General features: G+C 37.7%; 5 protein-coding genes across 5 annotated transcripts; 3 read left to right on the top strand and 2 right to left on the bottom strand.

Annotated features, from left to right (window-relative positions):
- The first annotated feature begins 170 nt into the window (after positions 1-170).
- Positions 171-5387, top strand: LOC106441308 (cation/H(+) antiporter 27-like). Its single transcript, XM_048767794.1, has 7 exons — positions 171-1073; positions 1197-1391; positions 3037-3366; positions 3452-3949; positions 4120-4512; positions 4618-5082; positions 5172-5387. Exons 1-7 carry the CDS (start codon positions 855-857, stop codon positions 5385-5387), a joined length of 2316 nt encoding a protein of 771 aa, XP_048623751.1. The 5' UTR covers positions 171-854.
- Positions 5388-6045: 658 nt separating this feature from the next.
- LOC106427131 lies at positions 6046-8181 on the bottom strand. Its single transcript, XM_013867862.3, has one exon. It carries the CDS (start codon positions 7768-7770, stop codon positions 6250-6252), a length of 1521 nt encoding a protein of 506 aa, XP_013723316.2. The 5' UTR covers positions 7771-8181; the 3' UTR covers positions 6046-6249.
- Positions 8182-9763: 1582 nt separating this feature from the next.
- Positions 9764-12705, bottom strand: LOC106427109 (F-box/LRR-repeat protein 3). The gene is made up of 7 exons (XM_013867845.3): positions 11942-12705; positions 11718-11843; positions 11531-11635; positions 11040-11439; positions 10536-10960; positions 10174-10446; positions 9764-10092 (listed from the first exon to the last, which is right to left on the bottom strand). Exons 1-7 carry the CDS (start codon positions 12584-12586, stop codon positions 10036-10038), a joined length of 2031 nt encoding a protein of 676 aa, XP_013723299.2. The 5' UTR covers positions 12587-12705; the 3' UTR covers positions 9764-10035.
- Positions 12706-16644: 3939 nt separating this feature from the next.
- LOC106427141 (protein LURP-one-related 15-like) lies at positions 16645-18206 on the top strand. Its single transcript, XM_013867873.3, has 3 exons — positions 16645-17094; positions 17174-17401; positions 17838-18206. Exons 1-3 carry the CDS (start codon positions 16813-16815, stop codon positions 17991-17993), a joined length of 666 nt encoding a protein of 221 aa, XP_013723327.2. The 5' UTR covers positions 16645-16812; the 3' UTR covers positions 17994-18206.
- Positions 18207-20108: 1902 nt separating this feature from the next.
- On the top strand, positions 20109-24106 carry LOC106427120 (TOM1-like protein 7). The gene is given in 10 exon segments (XM_048767784.1): positions 20109-20149; positions 20151-20327; positions 21785-21863; positions 21989-22090; positions 22182-22289; positions 22376-22533; positions 22623-22704; positions 22796-22881; positions 22976-23248; positions 23323-24106. Coding segments are annotated over 10 exon segments (1746 nt in total). The 5' UTR covers positions 20109-20123; the 3' UTR covers positions 23978-24106.
- The last annotated feature ends 141 nt before the right edge of the window (positions 24107-24247 follow it).

Below are 24247 nucleotides of genomic sequence, written 5' to 3'. Positions count from 1 at the left end.
CAATTGTCTATCATCTTCTTCTTATTCTTCTTCATTTTTCTTGTGGAGGAAGCAAACGTTTTATTGGTTTTTTTTTAATTCAGCATAACGCTAACTGATAACTGAGGATACATTGTCGAGCTGGGGGAAGCTGTATGTTTCTTTTTTGAGACTGCAAACTGTTTTGTTGTTTTCCAAATAATTTGTGTTCACTTTATAACAGTATAGAAGAAAGTAAAAAATGGAAAAGGCCATTTCTCAGTTCCTTCTATTTATTTTCTCGCTTATATGTTTGTAAAATAAATTTTCATTTTTGTGTAGTTAATAATAAACTTAATTTAGATCATGAGGCGTTCAATATGTAACATAGACTGATGTTTTTAAATGAAATGTTCCGTTACATGTGACAATCCATACCGATATTAATTATAAGGTATAATCGCTATGAATGATTGAGTTGGCCATCATAATATATTAATATGTAGCGTAGTAGGATGACTTCTCACGAGAAATGAAGAACAAGAGGATAATCAATCAATGATAAAATACTATTTTAACATTTTTTTTTTGCTGAAATTTTAACTATTTTAACATTTATTACATGCAGTATATATATTGACCCAATCAATCTAAAGCTATAATATGATTATCCGATCATGCCCAAGATTTTGTACCACACAAGCAGATATGAGACCTTAAAAGTAGGATGACGAGAAATGAAGAACAAGAGGATAATCGGTATCGAATATTAAACCCCTAAATATAGAGAGGCGAAAAAAAACAAGAATAGTTATACTTTGTTCCTCTACAATATATCTCCCTCTCTCTTTCTATGCTTTGGCTCTTTAGGGAAACACCTAATCTAGAAGGTGAAAATGGAAAATATAACCAAAACATATAACTACGGAGGAGTAGACTGGATTTGCGAGACATGGATAGGTGCAAGCTCGATGGGCATTGCGCATGGAGAGAATCCGATCAAGTTTGCTCTTCCTCTTCTTCTCCTTCAGATATCTGTGGTCTCCCTATTTTCCATGTTTTTTCAGTTCCTTCTCCGGCCTTTCGGAAAATTTGCATTTCTCTCTCAGATCCTCGTATACATACATCTAACCTTCTCTTCTTTTTTTTTGCTTTACCATCATATTTAATTCCAAAAATACATACTCAGAAATCACTCCTTAATTATTTTAATATGAATGCTGCATGCATGCATGCAGGCTGGGATCTGCTTAGGACCGTCGATTATAGGACGTAACAAACAGTACATGTCGACATTTTTCTACACGAGAAGCATGTACATAATCGAATCCTTTGAGGCCATATGTTTCCTCTTCATCTGCTACGTCACAACATGTCAAATAGACACGCATATGATAAAGAGAGTAGGCAGGTTAGCATTCATAAACGGCATCGTCCTTTTTTTTTTTTTGCTAAATATGTAAATATCATTTCAAGAAATGAACAAAAGGAGCTACAATGAGTATTGACAAATTGTAAAACCTAAAAATTGGTTCCACGGTAAAAAAAGCTAAAAAACATGGAAGCAAACGACATCGGTAGAACCCAAAACTTCAGCTTGTAAGCATCCACCTTGAGATATAGCGATAGGGATTGTAAACCTGGAGTAGAGACTCTAGCCAAGGCTAACACTAACGAGAAGCTTGGTAGGGGTGCAAACCGATTGCAATCATATAGGAAGTTGTTTCATCTGGCAGCAATAACAAAGAACCAAGAAGGTACTAACGTCAAGACAACACAATCTCACGGGGCTTAATAGCAGGAGCTCACTCGCAAAGAAAGCCGCATCTCCACTCCAAAGTACCGACCACACGAGCTTAATAGCAGGAACTCGCAGCTAGGAGGAGTCGCATCTCCACTAGACTCGAGCTTAATAGCAGGAACTCACACACAAGGAGTCGCATCTCCACTCGACCCAAGCTTAATAGCAGGAACTCACACACAAGAGGAGTCGCATCTCCACTCCGAGCCAGAAACAAAGAAGCTTAATAGCAGGAGCTCACAAGAGAGGAAAGCCGCATCTCCACACACCGAAGCCTTACTGCATCCTCCCACAGCTAAACAACACAGAAAGCAAGACCACAACCAAGAAAACCCGCACAGTTCGCAACAATGGAGACGAGACCATCAGGCGTACACAACACTTCAACAATCCGACATGAGCCAGAAAGAGAAGCAACTCTTAGAACAAAATTTAAAGACGGGCAGGGAAGAGGCTGCGTCAAAGATCAGAAAGACGAGACCTGCACAAGGAAGCCAAAAACCACAGCCTGCCAATAAAAGTCCCAACACAGGGGCCATTGACACTGGGATGGCCATGGAAAATAATGCAACGCCACCAAGAACAAAACGGCTCCAGGAGACCACTCCAAAACCGCAAAGCCTTGCCTGCACCCCGCTGCTAAGAACTAGCGACGGCACTTCAATGCTCCACCGACGAGCAACGTCATCGAAACAACGAAGACTCAATCAAATGGCGAGGCAGTGAGACACTTAAACTACCTTGGAGACGCCGTCACCATCTCCAAAATAGCTCCGACCAAAGACACTAAGAGACCGGCAAAGAGCCGAGAAGATCACCACCGACGACGAAACACCAGGACGACCCAACCTCGACACACCACTCCCACACGAAACCAGGAAACCCGAAGAACTACTCGTCAGATCCGGAAACAGTAAGAGGGACCAAGCCGCAAACGCCGCTTCCAAGTGGGTTTGGATCTCCCGATGGGGAAAATTGGATCTCCAAATCCACACTACCCTAAGAGCCGACCTCCCACCGACTCCAGTGCTCTACAAGTCTCACCGCCGCACCAGCCAGTAACAACCACCCCGCCGAACCCAGGGACTTCGCGAGCAGATCTGAGCGGCAACGGCGACGAACAACACCAGGACAGCAGGCATATTGACAAGAGAGAGAGAGGAGAGCAGGAGGCTAAGAGAAGAGAGCGAGTCGGAGGTCCGGCGCCGGTGGACGCGCCACCACGCGCCGGAAAAACAAAAGAAGGAAGTTTGTCTTCACGGGCAGATAGGAGAGAGAAAACCGGCATCGTCCTTTTCCTTATACCTTTCCTGTGGGGCCAATTCACTGCCGTCTTGATCTCCAAGAGGCTAGGAGGTAGACCCGCCGGGGTATCTCCTGCGGAGTTTCATCACGTGGCGATCGTGCAGTCCACCATGTTCTTTCAGGTGGTTTACGGAGTGTTGTCGAACCTAAAGATGCTCAACACCGAGCCAGGGAGGTTAGCACTTGCCTCCATGATGGTCCATGACTGCCTCTCTTGGTGTTTTTTCATGCTTAACATCGCCCTTAAACATAACACTCACTTAGCCGATAAAAATCACGCCTATTACTTGTCCGCCGCACAGGTACTTACGTACGTACCACCAAGTTTATACATTTTTATATCATAAAATCTAATTTTTTTATATATAAAAAAATAAATAATTGCAGATGCTAATGATAGTGATGATAGTATACGTGTTCCGGCCGATAATGGAGTGGATGATGAAGAGAACACCAGAGGGACACTCTCTAAAGGCATCATATCTCACCGTTATATGTGTCTTGCTCTTCATCTCTTCTCTCTGGTCAGAATTTGTGGGCTTACCTTACTTCTTTGGTGCGGTGGCCTTGGGTCTAGCCACCCCGAAACGTCCGCCTCTTGGAACAGGACTCTCAGAAAAAATGGGTTGCTTCATCTGGTATTTCCTGATGCCTTGCTACATCATAGGGATTGGCTACAACATGGATCTCTCTCTGTTTTCCTTGGGAGATTTAATCCGCTATGAGATACTCTTTGGCATGGTCCGGTTCGCCAAAGTCGTGGCTGTTGCCTTGCCTTCCCTTTACTATAATGTGCCACTTTGGCACGCCATTCTTGTCGGGTTTATCGTCAATATCCAAGGAATTTACGATGTTCAAATCTACAAACAGAACTTCAATTACAGGGTAAAATTAATTAAACCCCCTGCATGCATGCATGCATTAATTAATGCGCGCGCAAGGAACATATACATATACCACACGATCGATGCATGCTTAATTCTCTAGCTAGGTCAATAAGATATTAATTAAGAGATAAATGACATTGGGATAAAACTTTTGTTCAAGGGCTGCAGAAAATATCAAAGAAAACATTTGGAGCAATGGTGATGTCAGCAATGATAAACTCAACAATTCTCATAGTGGTTGTCAAGAAAGTGTACCAAACCATGAGCAAACGCAACCCCTACAAGAGACGTACGGTTCAACACTGTCGAATCGAGGCTCCTTTGAGGATCCTCACTTGTTTCAGGCAGCGCGAGGCGGTCCGTCCGGTGCTGGACCTCGTCGAACTCTCTCGTCCAGCCATCGGATCTCCTCTCTCCGTCTTCGCCTTGAACTTAGAAGAGCTGAATAACCATAGTCTTCCTCTTCTCATTCATCACACGCAAGAGATAAGTCCCTTCGTCGTGCCTAGCCCAAGAGACCAGATCGTTAAGGCCTTCCACAACTACGAGAAGACTAATCCGGTACACATTATTTATTTACTAATTAACCAGAAATTAATCTTAATTAATTACAGACAAATTAATCTTAATTCATTTAAATAAATATTTTTTTTTTAAATGCGACAGGAGACCGTACTGATAGAGTGCTTTACGGCGGTGGCACCGCGGAAGACGATGCACGAGGACGTTTGCACAATTGCATTTGACCAGGAGACAGATCTTGTGGTCCTAACTCTTGATGCCGGGATGGAGTCGTGGGAGAGGCTGTTGTGTAGGAATCTCCTGCAAACATGTCCGTGCTCCGTCGCGCTCTTCATAGACCGAGGGAGGCTCCCTGATTTCAGGTTCGTTCCCATCAAAAAGCTTTGCATCACTATCTGCGCTGTCTTCTTAGGCGGACCAGATGACCGCGAAATGCTTGCTTATGCTACACGCTTAGCAAACCATCCGAGCGTCGAGCTTCATGTCTTCCGGCTGTTGGATCAGAACGGCGCCTCGCCGCTCCGAGACATGGTCGAGAGAAATCACGACATGAGAGTCATCAACGTGTTTCGCAAAGAGAATTCCGAAAATAACATAATCTTCAGAGAGGTAGGTTTCTGATTAGCTTAGAAGTTTCTTGTTTAAGAAGAAAACAGATCATAATTGAATATGTGTTTGTGTAAATGGTGTAAAAAAAGGTAAGAATAGAGGAAGCTGTGGAACTGATGGAGTTGCTAAGGAAGGAAGGAGACGACTTCGATGTGATGATGGTTGGGATAAGACACGAAGAGAATCTATTGATGTTGGAAGGGTTGTCAGAATGGAGCAAGATGAAGGAATTAGGAGAGCTTGGAGATTTGTTGATCTCCAAAGATCTCCAGCTCTCTGTCTCTGTTCTCGCTCTCCACCAATGACCTTTCTTTCTCCCTTTTTTGTTTTAATGGATTTGTACATCTTTTTTTTAGACATTAATAACACGCTGTATAATCCAAGAAACCGACCAGTGATGAGTTTATTAGAGATTATCATTTTAAATACAAACCATTTTGTTTTGTGTTGAAACCATCTGTGTTTCAAGAGATTTTATACTATCACATTTTGTTTTAACAGAAATTAATTAACATCTTCTCTATTTTGTTTAGTTTAAAAAGCTATTTAGGGGTAGTGCATCTTGCGTATAACTTTTTTTAATCTGTAAACAGATGCATCTTGGGGGAAAAAATAACTAGGTTGGATTTTTGAATTTGATAGTCCATTAGTTGATTTAGGTTGTGGGGTTTGTACGCAAGAGATAGCATAGAGGTCAACAATTCCGGAAAGGACGGCTGACTAACTTAGATAAAACATCCATACTCTTGAAAGAAGATAAAGTAGAGATGAACATACATACCTTGATTCAAGGCATTTGCATTGCTCCAGTTACAGCCATTTTTAAAACCATTCTTCCAGCAGAGTAGTACATTAGCTAAGAAGAGGCAAAGCAAAACTTGTGTTCTTCTTCTTCCTTCAGTGGAAAGCACTAGTCTCAATAGAACTAGGTCATCATACTATATAAGTTTTAAGAGAAGTGAAGAGAAACTTAAAACTTTTTTATCCATTTCAAGCTAAACTTCTTACATTAAAGGGAATTTCAAAACAGACACGAATAGTATTTTTTTCTTTTAAATAAAAGAAACCTACAATATCTTTGTTGTTTATATTCTAGAAGAAGAAAAGTACATTTATAGATTGGAAATCACCCCAAAGGCATGAAGAAAGAAGGAGATAATGCAAGCGTTACCACCATTGATGGACAAGAACCCCACTTTGTCTGAGCGAAGTGAAGAGCTCTAAGCATTGGTTATAAGTCTTGTTGTACTTCTGGCTCCTTTGGCCCGGACAACATCTCTGCCACCTGTTGTAATGACATTCAAGGAACAACTCATCGATTAGACAAATAGCTCCTGTCTTGATCAGCCTGGGGATCAGATCGAATTCTGTTCCTTCAACATCCATCTTCATCACAACAAAGTCCCTCTCTCTCACACTCTTCTTCAGCCAGTCAGCGAAATCAAAGCCTTGGATCAGGTTCACCTCTCCAGCTAAGCTCGAGGAAGATTTTGTAACTGGCTGGATTCTTCCCATCCCCCTGCCCATTGCTTTGGCTTCAACTTGTTTTCCAGGATCGTGATTGATCTCAAAGGACAAAGTCTCGTTCCTGACCCAGGCTGCATAGGGCAAAAGCTGCACCTTCTTCTTGATCTTATACTCGTCGTGAAAGGCCTTGTCAGCCTCAATGGCGAAAACATCAAAAGTCTTGTTCTGCTTGGGGTACTGTTTCTTGAACCAGCTCCCAATGCTTGAACCGTAGCTTCGGGCACCAACATCGACGTATACGTATCTGCTCTTAAAACGAATATCAACCATGGAAGGGATGTACTTAACGTTTTGAATGTTGCGCTTGAGAGTGATCCATGGCTTTAAAGGCTCCTCTGGAATGAGTGGCTCAGCATCTCGAATCAAGTCTCTTTTGTAACCAGGGATCCAGCACTTGCCGCCGCCACCACCAGAATTCTGATGATGGGGGTGACCACCTTCAACTTGTTCAACCTTCTGAATAACGAATTCTCTGACATGGGGCATGGAGGAATCAAAGCCGTCAAGATCACGCATCTTCACCAAACTGCAAGAATTAAACAAATCAAGGAATGAATTGAAACTGTACGTATCTGTGGCTCCCACATGAACCACCGCAATCCCTCGGGGCTTCAGGGTCCGAGTGATCTCCTCGGCGAACTCCAACTGCTTCAGCGACTTCCCAAGACGGCCACCACCGGAGAAGACGAAATCGAAGGTGTTTTTCTGGAAAGGAATAGCGTGCCCCTCGCCTCTCACCACCAAAGGGCGAAAGGCCTTCTTAGAGATCCCGATGGAGTTCTTCACCCCAATCTCTCTCAGGGCGAACACATCTTGCCCTGTAGCCGTCTCGACACAGAGAGTATTCGATTCCGGGGAGAGGTAACCGTCGGAGATGAGATCCTGAAAGATGGAGGAGTAAAACCGAACGGATTGGATCCAATCCCTGCTGGTGTAGAGGTCATCAGAGGAGGAGGAGGAGGTAGATCTGATGGGGGAAGAGCCGCCGGAGATGACGAGGTTGAGATTCTGAGGGAGAGAGAAGAAGCAGAAGTCGCCGCGGTTGCATGATTCACCAGTGATGGTGACCACATAAGCGAATCGAACGAGGATGACGAGAACGCCCATGAGAAGCACCCGCACCATCATTTTACGCAACAACAAGCTCCTCGACGTCTCCATCTTTTTTTTTACTTTACAATCCCCCACAAACCAAATCAAAAGAACGAAAGAATAGCTCTCGCGGTTGGTTGTTTGTTTTGTTTATTGGAAAACCAGAAAAAAAAAAAGGAGGAAGAAGGAAACCCTGAATCTGAGGGAGCGGAAGGACTAACGAGAGGAGAAACGAGCAGAGGTGTGATTAGCTCCGATTAGGCTTCTCGATAAACACGAATAGTTACAGATCCGACTCTTACACGCCTGATTACGGGAAAAGCAACGCATACTTCTCCGATGATGACAAAGGGTAGTAGGTGTGTCAACTATACTATTCTATACGGTGGAAGGAGGAAAGAGAGAGAGAGAGAGAGAGAGAGAGAGAGATCATGGACAGACAGACGGAATAGAGAGACAGAAAGATGATGGTAAAAAGCAAGCGCGTTTCTCTCTCTATCTATTCAGACGCGTATTATACGGCGTATTGTAATTTTATGTGTAAGGGCACCTTTTTGCTGCTTTATTTTCGGAATTGCCACGCTGACTTTTTGTGGACCCCTCACCCCCTATCAATCACTTCTATAAATCGCAATTACAGAAATTAATGGGGGCCAAATCACAATTTGATGTTTTCCGTTGCTTTTACCCTCGCTTTGTTTCATTCGTTACCAGAATTCTTTTAACTTTTTTTTATGTGGGAGGAGGAATTAAAAGTTAAAGTTTGGTGGATCCAATGCAGCTAAAGCAACAACTAAAATGATGCTTAGTTTAGACGTGATAGTAAATGTTACGACTATTAGTGAACTCCCTATCATTTAGTTTTTTTTTTCTCCCAAAATCATTTAGTCTGTCAATGGTTTGCATTTGTGAGACAGTGCACCTGTATTTTAATAATAGTGTAACAGTTATGACTTTGATTAAAGATGGATGGTTGACAGCAATTGGGTTCCCTCTAAATCATTAAATATCATCGGCTAAACAAACACATGGTGCTGTATTATGAGAAATTTCGTTTTAAATCATACTAGTATAATAATACTCTCTCAGTTCTTGAATGTAGTTGAATGTAGGATGTTTCAAATAATTTTGATGTTTTAATATATAAAAAGTTTTTATTTTTCTAAGTAATTTTTTACTTTATTAAAAACTGTGTAATCAATTATACTTGATAATATATTTTGTAATTGGTTGAATAACAATAATTTATAGTTTTAAATATATTTTTTAGACAAAAAATATTTTTTTTTAATATGCGTATTTTTATCTGAATATTTTGTATTTAAAAAACGAGGGAGTAATGGAGAAAAAATGATATACTATTCATATTTTCGGACGCTTTTAGTAGAGGCAATAAACAATTATTACAAGAAAATAATAATGATGTCACACCAAAAAATAATAAACATTTATAATATTACACCAAAAGAAAAAATAATTATGGGCGTTTCCGTAATCAATGAGGCCTAATTAAAAGCATTGCAGAAAAAATTAGAGTTGTAATCATTTGGTTTATCTTTTTATGATTGATTGATCGAATAAAATTAAAATTCGATGGCAATCATTTGCCGGTGATACTTTTTTGGACTGAATCGTAATTTAGAGTGTTTATTTTATCAGGCAGTGGCGATATTCCTTGCAAGTGTCAAAACGTATGAGAATTTGTCAAGCTGGATGTTATTATATATGTTGGGAAAAGAACAAAAAAAACCCGGGTTGTATATTTGTCCAAATCTTAAATTATGAAGAAGTAGAAAGAAAGAAAAAGTGGTGGGGCGCACCGAACGGCGCAGTAGCCGTTATCGCCATGAGGGAGGGAAGGAGGTGAGGTGGTGGTTGCTGACACCGAGTCGTCGACTCACATATTCTTTTTTCGGAGCATGTGAAGAGAGGCTGGAGTGGACCAGTACTGGGCCCAAGGATTCACGGTCTTTCCGGATAAGCCCCTTAAGAAATGAAAAGGCGGGCCCTACTACAGAGCCAAGTTGATAGAACCATCCAGAAAAGAAAAAGTCAAAAAAAGGACACAAATGCAATCTCTTGTGACGTCCGTTAACTTTGGCATCCAAAAAAAGGAAATGAAATTACAAAAGGGTACATACAAACTAACCACCAATCCAAGTCACAACCATATATTACATACGTAAGGATGGATATACGTGTATGTGTGTGAGGCAACACGCGCCATCGACATAGATAGATACCAAGCTTTAGTTCCTCTTTCTAAATCCAAACAATGGGGCCTTGGCCTGTATGGTGGCTCCGTCTCTTTCCCCTTGAGAATGTTTCTTTCTTCTAAAGCTCAATATCTTCTTCCAGCTGTAACTTCCAGTACTTGGGATCTAACTCCGCCTGTTCCAAGTATAATTGTTATTACCAGTATTATCATATTAGCTTCACCACCAAACTTTTTACTTACAAAGAAAACAGTACCTGAAGTGTATTACTATTATTATGGTTGTTATAGTCTTTCCACAGGAAGGAGCAGCCACGAGCTTCCATGTGGTTTATAAGAGACGAAGGAAGTAGTGATCTGAGGGAAGCGTGGAGTTTCACTTTCCTTAAACCTCCACACCCAACCAACGCTGCTGCTACTCCACTCGGGCTTAAACCCCTTGTGTTCACTGCCGCTATGTTCTGCAAACACCCTATGTTTGCTAGCGACACAAGTCCCACGTCTGTCACCCCCGTTTCCGACACGCTTATCTGCAGCAACAATTTTAAAAAGATCATCAACAACAAAGGGTGGGTTCCGTAAATGGAAGGGAAGAGGGATATTCACGAGTTCTCTTTACCTGTTTGAGGCCCTGTGAAAAGTGAGCTAGAGTGAGCAAACCGGAGTCATTGATGAAAGGACACTTTTTCAAGTCGAGCTTGCTGAGCCGCTTACATCGAACAGCAATGGCGGCAAGTCCTTGGCAAGTAATGTGTGGACATCCCCGGCTCTCGAATGTTTGTAACATTGAGCATTTTGACAATGACACCAACGACTTGTCTGTGATGTCTTTGCAGTATGATATGTTTATTGTTTCGAGATGACAGCAGCCTTGAGCGATCGATGAGATTCCTACGTCTGTTATTCCCACCGACCTGTAGAGATCAAGTTCACGGAGATTTGAGCAGCCCATACCAATGTACGAGAGTCCTCTGTCTGTTATATTCAGACATATTCCCAACTTCAACGAGGAAAGACTACGACAACTGGATATGGATTTTAGTCCTGCACCGAAACATACAAGCACGCATGATGAGTTAAGTTTACTTTACTTATTTATCCGGAAAAAAAAAGAAGAAAGAACCTTCATCATCAATCTCATTGTCAGTAAAGTCAAGCTCTTCAAGTAGGCGACACTTGTGTCCGATCAACCAAAAGGCATCTCTGGAAACAAGAGAACAAGACTCCATCTTCAAGGAGACTAGTAAGGGACAAGAACTGGCGACTTGGGTGATTGAAACTCCAGTTAGTTTCCGGCAACAGGTGATGTCAAGTTTTCTAAGGTCTTTGAGTTTCATAACAAGACAAGAGAGACCTTCATCAGTTACGGTGACACATTTGCTTAGGCTAACCTCTCTGAGGGAAATGCACAGTGTCCCTATCGCCTTCAACCCATCACAAGTTACCGCACAACCATCCAACCTGATCGACTGTAATGCTGAAGAAACCTTGTTCAGGCTACTTGCAAAATCCAATGAGATCACCTATACAATCAGAAAAGATAAACTCTCACTCCATAAAAGGGCATCATAGACTCAGAGAGCATATGTTTTGGTTGATAAAGGAGGAACTTACAGAAGAAGAGTGTGCTAGATCAAGGCGCTCAAGACATCCGGCCCCGCTTAAAAGTGAGGTTAAACCTCTCTGAGTTAAATTCTGGCAGCTCGATGCATCCAGGTTCTACACAGAATATGAGAGAAGACAGTTTAAAAAAAAAGAAGTAAAAAATCTCAAAAGTCTACTGATAAGAATATGGTATTACCTTTAAGGAGTTGCAATGATGAGTGAGTGATTTAAGAGAGTCATCATCGACTCCGAAGCAACCTTGTAGAAGAAGTTCTTCAAGGTGTTGAAGTTTGAGAACATCATGCAAACACTTGCCTGTGATCTGTAGTAAGGAAGAAAAAGGTACAGAGACAGATTCTCTCAGGAATTATAGAAGAAGAAGAAAAGCTAAATTAATCAATTAATTCAAGAGGAAAAGACCGGCAAGTAGGAGAGGTCTAAGGAGCGAATGTCCTTGCATTTGACGGCAAGCAGACCGACTCCTAAATCTCCGACGCCTACACACCACTTCAAGCTCACCCTCTTCAGCTTCCTACATCCCACCGCTATGCATCCTATTCCCATGTCCGTCAGCTTCTTGCATCTCCCCAGCTTCAGCCTCTCCAGGCTCTTCGCCTCCGCCACCACCGCCGCTGCCGCGTCCCTCATCTCCGTCGCGTTCGACAGGTCTATCTCCACCAGACTCACACATTTCACGGCCAGTCTCAGCAGCCCCGCCGCCGAGAAGGAGAATGACCTCGACAAGTCTACTGACCTCAGCGTCGGTCCGGAGAGGCACCCGACCACGCTAAGCGCGTAGTCCGTGACGCGCGGGCAGAAGCTAAGATCGAGATCGGCGGTATTCCGGTACCTTGTCAGGATTCGAGGAAGGTACTCCGCTCTGAGAGGTTTCAGGGATCTCCGGTGCCTGGCCTCCACTTGGTAGAACCATTTGCAGGTAAGAGAGAAGGATTTGAGATCGGAAGGGTTCTGAGCGACGAGGTCTAGGATTATGAAGACCAGCTCCTCCGACAGAAGATCGAAAGGCTTTGAGATCATGTGTTGAATCTGCTTCGCCTTCTTCATTCGAACCCAACTACTTACTTATTTTTTTTTTTATCAAATGGAGAAACAGTTTCGATGAGGATTTGCAAAAAACCCCACAGATTCACAGTTTCTATGGGAAACAGAGAATAAAAAAGGACAGAACAAGACTTGGAAGAAAGACTTGAAGGACAATGATATTACCATTTTACATATTAGTCCTTGCTATGAAACAAGTATAAAAAAAATAAGGGAAATAAAACCACTGAACGTTTTTTTTAATCCATCATATATTAGTAGTAGTTAGCTTAAATCATTATTGAATTGCCGAATAGACGAAATCTCACATTTTATGATCTCAACTTTTTTTTTAATATGCACACCTCTTATACTTCACTAGTTTTGTAAAAATCTTTTGATATATGCAACCACTATAAATTCAATCATTTATTTTAGCTTTGACACGTTTCTAACTAAAATGCCAAGTTATTTCTAAGACAAACTATGTTTATAATCTACAAAAAATTTATAAAGTAATATTATAAATTAATGTAAATTTGTTTTAAAATCCAGTTCAATTTTTTTAGAAAATAAAATAAAATGAGTATGGAATTATAAAACACAAACAATTAAATGGAATATCATAAACAAAGACAAAAGAAAATGAAATATGACAAACATAACATGTTTATATATTTATGATAAATTTGGTCCGGCTTTGATTAGTATGATGTATATATTTTAAAAACGAAACCCCAGAATAGTGAGGGGTATTTGTGTAACTGTGAAGATAAATTAAATATAGAACTAACCGTACGATGAAGGACGGAGAGGGGCATAAAGGTAAAGAGAAAAAAAGAGAAGTCGCAGTCAAGAAGTTAGGCCATTGGATATGTGTGTATATGGTGGAGTAAGCATGCGAGGAAGGACAGATTCGAGTGCGGACAGTACTTTCACTTCCTAAATATCTCTCTTTCTTTTTAATATTCCATTAATTATTCCCCTAATCTTATCATTTCTTCAGCAGCGATTATAGATTAGTAAACTTCCATATTTTCTTACAGCATCTAATAATAGCATTACCGACCCGTAATATCTTATTCACAAAAAAAAACCACATACAGTATATTAATATATAGACAAGCCGACCAAGAAAATGTTAAGAGATATATGCTCTTTTTTTTTGTCATCAAATGAGTATATATTCTTGTCTTGAACTCTAAAACTAGTGATCGTCAATTAACAATGAAATATTCGATATTTAAAGTTGATATTTATCACATTTTAATCTGGTGAGTGCGCCTTTTTTTTTTTGTCAACTGGTACTGACCTAATAGGGATGGGCGTTCGGGTACCCGTTCGGGTTCGGATCGGGTATTTCAGATTTTCGGGTATTTCGGTATAGAGGTCTAGAACCCGTTCGGGTATTTCTGTACTTCGGGTCGGGTTCGGGTATTTTTAGTTCGGATTCGGTTAATTCGGATCGGGTTCGGATATTTAGATTTTGAAAAAAAAAATTAAAATTTTCATTTCTCAAGTTTGTTGTATTTAAAAATATAACTTTTAGTTAACTAATTTTCTATTTTTAATAGATTGAATAGTTAATAGATTTGGACATAACATTTTAAAACTAAAAAGGCATTAATTTAGTTTTTTTTTTATGTAAGTTTTTGTTAATTTTTGAAATAAAAAACTTGACATGCATTTTAAGTGATTAACAAATCATTTTTTCCGTAATTGTATGTATATCATATGAACTTAAAGTATGTGTAGTATCAATATAAATATTTTATATAAAATGAGAGATATAAACTAGAAATATATGGTTAATTATACATATGTTCGGTTATCTTCGGATATCCATTCGGGTTCGGGTATTATCCGTTCGGTTCGGGTATCCAATCTCTCCTTATTCAATACCCGTTCGGGTATTTTGCTACTTCGGTTCGGATTTCGGTTCGGGTTTTTCGGATCGGGTTCGGGTGCCACTTCGGATATCGGGTAAAGTGTCCACCCCTATGACCTAATATTTGCAATATGCAAGATAGCTAAAAGTCAAATAAAATAGTTATTCTATTGACAACCAAATATCAGGCTATGAACAAAAAGTACTCAACAGAGACAAAACAGTAAGTGTAAACATTTTCAAACTCCAAGGCGTGACCGTACTTATTTATAACCAGACTATTTCAAGAGATGATAGATAATTCTGTCGTCTATAAGGGGCAGGATATGCACCCACGCAATGCATCTACCTAATTAGTCATTATAGAGTAAATATCTACTCTAAGAATGTGATTATATGGTATAACCAGGGTAAAATAAAGCAGGTGAAAATTAATTTCAGTTCATTTTCTCTGATTTTACCCAAATCAAGTAGAATGATTCCAATGCATTTACTTTTAAAATGCCAGAAAATAAAGTAAATCTTCCTTCAACTTTTATGAGATAAAAGGTTTACTCTAATTTTATTCTTTTTCGATTTTTTCGTTTCTGCTTTATTTTTTCACCTATTTACTTCACTTTGTAACCATTTACACTTTAAATTTTGTATTGTTCTATCTTCCACGAAAATTTTACAATCAAGTGAAATATTATTTTGTTATAATATTCTACTTAAAGCAAAGAAAAATATTCAATTGTCTTGAATTTCTAAGTAACAATATCTACTCGGCTTTTCTTTTCTTTTCACAAATTATTTTCCACTTAAAACAACAATCAGACCCAAGAACATTTTTTTGTAAGTCCTATCGGCTATCCGGTCGGTCCCGGAAAACACACACTTTGTACTACAAAGTGAACTAATCCAAAAGTTTACCATACTGCATGATTTGAGTTTGAATATTTCGACTATTTCATTATACATATACATACATGTGTCGATATGTGTAATAGTCTCTAATTTGAATCAAAACATTCCAAAGTACTGTTATAAAACAGGAAATTTATTACCAAAACAAAAATTCTAACTAAACAGAAATATCACAGTATCCGATGAAAAAATAAAACGTTGCTAATCGAAATCGACGGATGAAACAAAAAGATTATGCCTCTCCTTAACTCTCTGTAACGACTCTTTATGGTTGTTAGAATAGTTTACAAATTATTGACTTTTCAAGTTGTTAAATTTATTATATTTAATAACTAAAATAATCTAAAGTAATTAAAGGGTTTTTTGGTTAAATAATTTATTCTACATCTAGTTCACCCGAATTTAATAATAGAGTTACTCTGTTTTAGAGAATATTATAAAGTAAATTATTTAAATTTACGAAATGTTATTTAATCTAAAACAACTTTATATTCTTGTTCATAGGGCTGTACAGAAGGAAACATATTAAATACAGTTGAGTAGAACAGTTGTTGGGCCTTTAATCATGTGGACAAATTGGGAACCTTCGTTATCTTGGGGGCCTGCATCGGTCGGTGGAGGTACCAATGTTCACTGAATAATCCTTGTTTCCGAGTTAAATTCATGATGAAATATCGGACACATTCTTTTACTTGGCAATTGTCAATAATAGCACCTTTTGAAATTTATGTCTCAAAAATAGTACTAGAAAGAGAAAATCACAAAAATGACATTCATTAAAGGGTAAAATATCCCTAATACCCTTGGTTTAAAATTAAATAAACAAACAAAAATAAACAAAATAAATAAAATAAAAATAAAAAAATAAAAATAAAAAAAATAAAAAAAAATAATTTTTTTATAGTTTCAGATTACATGTTTTCAGATTCGAAATTTTTATAAATATTTTTTTAAAATTTTTTTTTTTTTTTCAAATTTTCCTTTTATAATTTAAAAATACTTTTTGAAACTGTTTTTAAAATTTTTATTTTTTATTTTAGAATTTATTTTTTATAAAATTTTAAACCCTAATTCCAAAACCCCACCCCTTAACTCTAAACCCTAAGGTTTGGATTAATTAATCCAAGGGGTATAAATGTATATTTACCTCTTTAATAAAATCTATTTTTGTGACTTTGAGTCTTGAGTGATACTTTGGGAACATAAACTTGGTTTGGTGCTATCCTAATCTTTTTCTCTTCATTAAATAAACCTTTTTTTAAGTTTTTTTTAAATAAAAAAGTGCATGAAGTTTGTTCTCAAGGAAGAAAAAGAAAGAAAAGTCAACATATTCGATCCAGATATTTATTTTTGTAATAAATTCTAGCTAAACTTATCTTTTCGGCATAAGTACGCGGCGAGAACAAAATAGAGAGAGAGCATATACAAAAACACCTTTGTAAAGTTGGAGAAGAAAATGGAGCAACCTTATGTGTATGCTTACCCACCAGGCACGGCTCCTCCGCCTCCACAAGGCAGTGGCATCGCTGGAGTGATAGTGGATCCAAGGTTCTGTGCTCCGTATCCCGTGGATCTGGCGATCGTGCGGAAGATGATGAAGTTGACTGACGGTAACTTCGTTATAACGGACGTTAACGGGAACTTGTTGTTCAAGGTGAAGGAGCCGATGTTTGGTCTTCATGACAAGAGGATTTTATTGGATGGTTCTGGATCTCCGGTCTTGACTTTGAGAGAGAAGGTCCGTGTAGAGAGAAAGAGAGAGTACACACAACCTAAATCAAGCTAGGGCTTTAACTAACTTAGATTTTATATTGCAGATGGTGAGCTTGCATGACAGGTGGCAAGTATTTAGAGGAGGGAGTACGGAGCAGCGAGATCTACTGTACACGGTTAAGAGATCGTCGATGCTTCAGTTTAAGACCAAACTTGATGTGTTTTTGAGTCACAATAAGGATGAGAAGAGATGCGATTTTAGGGTGAAAGGGAGCTGGTTTGAGCGCTCTTGTGTCGTCTACGCCGGCGAATCTGACGCCATCGTTGCCCAAGTAAACTCTCTCTTTCTTTGTTTCTTTCTTTTCGCATTGATTGGAGTGGACCCTGACTCTGTCCTATCTTAATCAATATTTATGTCATCTCTCTCTCTCACCTGTGTACGAGTTAGCAGTGTTTATAGCCGGTTCTGGTTCAGATATTTTGGTTTGAGTTGGTTTAGCACGGTCTTAGATGATCAGCTGGGATCGATTTTCAAAATCTTAACTGCTTTGACATCATTTTCTTCTTCTTTAGGTTCTGGTCGGTTTATCCGGAATATACATATGGTTAGCATATACGTGTAAATTGGTAGTTTGAGCACGTGTTTTATGAATTGTTAGAATAATCAACACTTGTTAAACCAAATTTGGCAAAAAAAAGAAAAGAAAAACATTTACTTGAATACTATAGGTGATTTAAATGGAATGGTTTGTATGTATTATAAAACAGATGCACAAGAAGCACACGGTGCAGAGCGTGTTCTTGGGAAAAGATAATTTCTCGGTGACGGTTTATCCAAACGTGGACTATGCCTTCATTGCCTCTCTCGTCGTCATTCTCGATGATGTTAACCGAGAAGACCGCGCCGCCGCCGGCAGTAGCTGATCAGATCAGACGGTGTGCATGTGTGTGTGTTTGTGAGAGAGAGAGAGAGAGCTTGCTCACGTAGTAGTTATGCTTTTGGCTTTGTATTGTACTGTACCTATATATTCTCTAAACTTTGGAATGTGGACTTGTTCTTTGTGTGATCTTTCCAGTTTTAAAATAATACAAACTAGATTTTGACCCGCGCTTGGAAAGCGCGGAATTGTTGGATTATATTATAATACAAAGTTTTATTATATCAAAAAACATAATTTTTAACAGCTATATAATCTACAAATTAGTTTATTTGAGATTTTATATGTACACTTTTACGTAAGTTTCTTTTCGACATAAAAATTATATCCGGATCAAAAAAACAAACCGAACCGAACCAAAATTATAGGTTTAGTTCAGGTCCAGAGAAGATAACCTATTGTGTTTTTTTGACCCGCAGGTCTTTGTTTGAGTCCAGATCCTACCCTAGACCCGATCATAAATATGTGTTTATTAGGTATATTTGAATATTTCGAATATGTTTCCGGTATTATGGATATTATTTTTAAGTTTTTGGTTTACGATTAGAGTTTTGATTTCAGGTAAATTTTTTAAATTAAAAAAAATGGGTATTTGGATAAAATTTTGGGTATTTGGATAAAATTTTGGGTATTTTTCAGTTCATCGTATCAGATTTTGAATAAGATTTTAAATTTTTAGGTATTTGATTTTTTTTGGTATTTGTTTGGAGTTTCAAATACTTTTCTTGTTTCGGATATTTTTCAGATTTTTTATATATTTCAAATTCTTTTAGGATCTTAAATACCCGAACAGATGTGGACCCATTACGTCCGTATCAGATCCAACAACCTTTTGATATAGATTTTTAACGTTATTGTACAAAAACATGGTTGATGAAATATTTTTCTGAGCAAAGGTATCATAAAAAATAATATTAAGATCTGTTAAAAATATTTGAAATATTGTATGTTTAGAATGATTAATATATTATCAGAAAAATAATAAATAGTTATACATAACTCCAACAACTTTTTTATATTAGATTTTTTAAAACGCTTTTCTTTTTAATAGTATTGATTCGTTTTAAGTGAAAAATATATAAAAGTATAATATCTAAACAAATAATTTTCAAAATCTTGAGTAATCAATACTGATATCGTAAAGTCGGGTTAGCTTTAATAGAACCAATGAATTTCTTTATTTTTGTGAAGATAACTTGAATATTCAGAAAAATCATTTTTAAATATGAAAATATTATCAAACTATAGACAGTTGAAAGTTTAGTATATGATATGAGATCTTAGTGAAAAAGTTTATATATAATATGATTACTTTATTATAAATGAAAGAGGAAGTTAGAATGTACACATATATGTCTTGTAATTTATTTTGCTTTAAATCATATATTATATGATAAAACTGATAATATAAAACATTAGTTTCAATGCTTTTACAATTAAAAATTAAAATGATAAATATAGTAATAGTAATGATTAGGATTTAGGAGTGAGATTTAAATAAATAAAAGAATTGACTAAATTTATTGTTAGAGAAATATGTGGTAACATATTGTTAGTATAAATTTAAGGTAAGATCAAAAAATAATGAATTAAATAAAAGGGTCCAAACAACTTTTATAGGTAGATTTTTTTAGACTTCTTCCCTTTTAATAGTATTGATGTATGTATCGTTAGTCATTCACGCACTTTCTTACATAAATTTTACTATATGTTATGTTTTTCTATTCTGTTACTAACCAATGTTACTATTTTTCAGGTGGTGCCATTATGTGTTATTAAACACGTTAGGATAATTGGATACGATGATTGAATTTTAATTAATGAGACATAAAAATAAATAAGAAACCGACCGGTTTATCAAGGCTAGACCAGAAATTATATGAAGGAAGGATTGAGGAGGATAGATGGATCATCATCATAATATATTATGAGATAAAGCCACGTGGTTATTATTGCAGGAGGAGCGGAACCGGATGCTACTGAGAAGACGAGGGAAACGTGGCGAAGAAGCGATTAAATTGAACGGAAACACGAACTTATCGCCCCACAGAGAGAGAGAGCTTTGCTCTGATTAGTTTCTTTCTTATATATATATATATATGGCGGGAAAGTTGGAATGGGGATTATTGTTGTGGAGCGCAAAAAAGATCGTATGCATGACGATGAGGCCCTCTTCTTCGTCTTCTTGTTGCTCTGCTTCTCCTTCGTTAACGCTGTCGTCGCTGTCAGTGGCGGTCGATAAGGCCACGAGCGAGCTTCTCCTCACTCCTGATTGGACCATCATCATCGCTATCTGCGATTCCCTCAATTCTAATCGCGGGTATAAATTAAATGATACGATGGTTCTGAATCAATAATATTAAAAGGGAAGGAGTTTTAATAAATCTACCTATGAAAGTTGTTTGGACCTTTTGGTTACATTTATTTTTTTTGGTCCTACAATTAATCACTCTAATTATACATAATTAATAACTCTAACTAACTATGAAAAATCGTGAGATATTAATTGTGTTTCCATAAAAATTAACAAACACCCCTAATTTCGTGGGATCACAATCATTGTGATATGTGTGGATATTAATATCACTAAGATCACAATCATATTAAAGCTAAAATAATATTCCATATTTTATACATGTACTAATAATATCATTAAACATTGTATCATGACATCTTATATAGTTTCAAATATTTACAAAATTAAATTTGATAAATCGCAAATCATATGTTAAAATAAAATTATATTTATATTATGTTAACTTAATTTTTATAGAATGTATTATAATAAAAAAAATTATTAATAAAGTTTAAAAACTATGAGAAATCTTACAAATATGTTTTATTGAATTAGTTAAAAAAATCCATCAAATAAATCTTAAACCATATCAATTTAACAAATGTAAAACTTATAAAATACAAACAAAATATAATGAGAAAATAGGTTTGGGTACTCAAGTATTCGGATCGGTTCCTTTCTATCTTGGTTATTTGGATTCTAAACATTTGGACCCAAATAGATATTTGATTTTTTTTTTAATTCAGGTTTAGATAGGTTCTTTCATGTTCGGATCAGTTTGGAATCACAATTCAAATACATGTAAAATACATGTAATATTTGAGTATGTAGCATGGATAGGTCGGTTCATATATTTAAGTTTTGACAAAGATTAGAAGTACTTGAAAACCTGAAAAATGATAGCGGGTTAATAGTGTGTTTTGGCTTTTACCGTATTTTTATCATATTTTGTTTTATTAAATTCAAAATAGGACTATATACAGATTTATTGAATCTATCGGTTTGACTATGTTGCATCTGTGTGTCTTAAATCTCTGTGCACCAGTAAAAGTTCATCACTCGTGGGTCGGACGATTTGGAAAATTTACTTTTTCTAGATAAGTATGTATTCCTAAAGGATAAAGGAAATCGGGTTTTGAGGCTGCTATAAATATGGGTCTAAGGGTTTGTAAGATTATTCATTCACACAATAATAAGAAACTCTAAGCGGGTATTTGCCTCAATATGTTTTGTTCTCTATTGTCTTCTTGATTAATTTGTGGCTGTTCACAACAGACTATATGTCTGGATTGGATATGAAAATACTATTTAAAATTCAAACATTATAATAGAGAAATTTTAAAATCATTTATTCCTAATAAAAAGTTATACGTTTATTCAAATTTTATCAAACGGATAACAAAAAATACCCGCGCTTCTCAAGCGCGGGTCAAAATCTAGTATAAACTATTAATATGAATAATGTAATTGGTATATGGTAGTCACTGCAAAGATGCGATCAAAGCTGTCAAGAGAAGATTGCAGCACAAGAGCTCTAAAGTGCAGCTACTCACTCTAACGGTATGTTTGTTAATTAATTGATAACAATATCACGAACCCTAAACCATGCTGCATGCATGCTGCTGTAGCTATTAACCTCACAGACATATTTATAATGGATATTTCGCATTTGTACCTTTAATTAGCTGTTGGAAGCAATGCTGAAAAACTGTGGGGAGTTTGTGCATTCTCATATCGCTGAGAAGCATGTGCTTGAAGATATGGTTAAAATTATTGTGAGGAAGAAGGTGATTTTACGTACTCTTAATTTGTTTAACCTTTCTTTTCTGGATTGAACAATTAAATCTTTTTTTTTTTTTGGTGGGATGTGTGAAAAAGGGTGATTTTGAAGTAAGGAACAAAATATTGATATTGCTGGACACTTGGAATGAAGCATTCAGTGCTCGCAAATACCCTCATTACAACTGGGCTTACCGAGAGCTAATTGTAAAATTTAAGCTTCTTTTAAATAACTTTCTGGTGTCTCCGTTTCTCAACTAACTAAAGCTCTCTTTTTCTTTTGAGTTTGGCAGCGGTCTGGTGTGAAATTCCCACAACGTTCAAAAGAAGCACCCCTAATGCTCGAACCTTCGTCACAGTCTTCTTCTTCTTCTTCTTCCATGAATTTAATGTCCATCGGTTCATTTAAAAGGCTCGACGAAGCAATGGCTACTGAAATTGAGAGTCTAAGGTAAACCTCCTATTTTTTTCCTTTTTCCTTCTCAAAACCAATCCTACATCAATCTCCTTTGATAATTGTTATTTATTTCGTTGTTTCAGCTTATCAAATCTTGAATCCATGAGAACTGTCATGGATCTCATGAGCGTTATGGTTCAAGCCGTAAATCCCTCTGATAAATCAGTAAGAAAAAATAATGCAATGCTTACTCACGTCTTTGATGTCTACTACGCGCGCAAATAATATAATCAAATGGTTTGTGGTGTATTAACAGGCCCTGAAAGATGACCTCATAGTTGATCTAGTAGAGCAGTGCAGATCTAATCAGAAGAAACTAATCCAGATGCTCACCACAACTTCGTCTGTTGACCCACTCTAACCTTCCTTTCATGATCATTTTACTCATGAGAAATGCAATAATATATTCTGTTAGCTGCCTTCTTCCTCTTTTCAGGGACGAGGATGTTATGGCGCGTGGCCTCGAGCTGAATGACTCTTTGCAGGTAGCGCTCGCCAGACACGACGCTATCGCCTCTGGTGTCTCTCTTCCTATGTTGCAGGCTGCCCCAGAAACAAGGGACACGACAAGCTCTGTCCTAATCAAGACGGGTGATGCTGATGCTGCTGCTCTTGAGGCTGACCCTTCTTCATCATCATCGAGCAGTGAAAATGAAACGTATGAGGAGGGAGATGATGTTAAAAATGACTTTATCCAGTTAACCAAAAGGTTAGTCTCTCTCAACAACATAAACCTGCTAAAAGAAAAAAAAAAGTTTAAAGAAATGGTCAACAAATTTGCAGTCACGCTCTATTAAATGCCGAGGAAGAAGAAGAAGAAACATTGCTTCTAGGCAACAACAATGGAAATGCAGCGGAAACAGAAGCCAGGACAGAGTGCAAAGATCTAGCTCTATTTGACACAGCAACAAGCAAGTCGGAGCAGGACATAATTGAACTTCTCAGTCTAACTTTGTCAACAACAGCTCTGCCGTCTCCACAAACGCAGGCTCCACCAAACACAAGGTTTTTGGCTGATGATCATATTCTTATGAACAGCTACGTAGTCCCATGGGCACAATCTCAGGCAGAAGCTCAAGTCCCAAAAATGGCACAGTTTGCTCCATTGGGACCTCAGTTTCAGCAGCAGCAGCAGCAGCAGCAGCAGCAGCAATTTTCATTTGGTTATCCTCAGGCACAATGGAACGGTGGTCAAGCCAACAATTATAATGACACAACACTGTGGAGGCAAGGAGGAAGTGAGAATAAGGTATTTGAGAGAAACTTACAATACTCAAACTCCTTTCCAGTTAGAGGAGGGGCGGGGGGACCATCAGGTGCAGAGGTGGAGGGGCAGGCTCAGCAGCAGCCCCAGAGGCCGTATGTTCCTCCGTACAAATTGTTTGAAGATCTGAATGTTTTCTGGAAGGGAGATGGAGGCGTTAGGAGTAGCAAATGAGATTTTGTTGGGATCCCAAAAGATTTTAATAAATTGAATAACAATTATTTTTTTTGTCTTAATTTGCTGCGAACAAATAAAAGAGATACTACTTTGAATTCCTTACTGAAATTAACTGTATTTCCTTGACTTACAAATCTGGCGATACATACAATATATTACAAAGAGTTTGTTTATTAGTTTGAACAATACTACATGTCCAAGAATATAGGAGAGTGAGTGGTTTGGCATATTCTTTCACTCTCCCTCGGTCTATTCGTTTGGAGTTCA

The sequence above is a fragment of the Brassica napus genome, chromosome A3 (genome assembly GCF_020379485.1).
Source record: "Brassica napus cultivar Da-Ae chromosome A3, Da-Ae, whole genome shotgun sequence".
Taxonomy (NCBI): domain Eukaryota; kingdom Viridiplantae; phylum Streptophyta; class Magnoliopsida; order Brassicales; family Brassicaceae; genus Brassica; species Brassica napus.
This window is presented reverse-complemented; position numbering and strand designations above follow the sequence as displayed.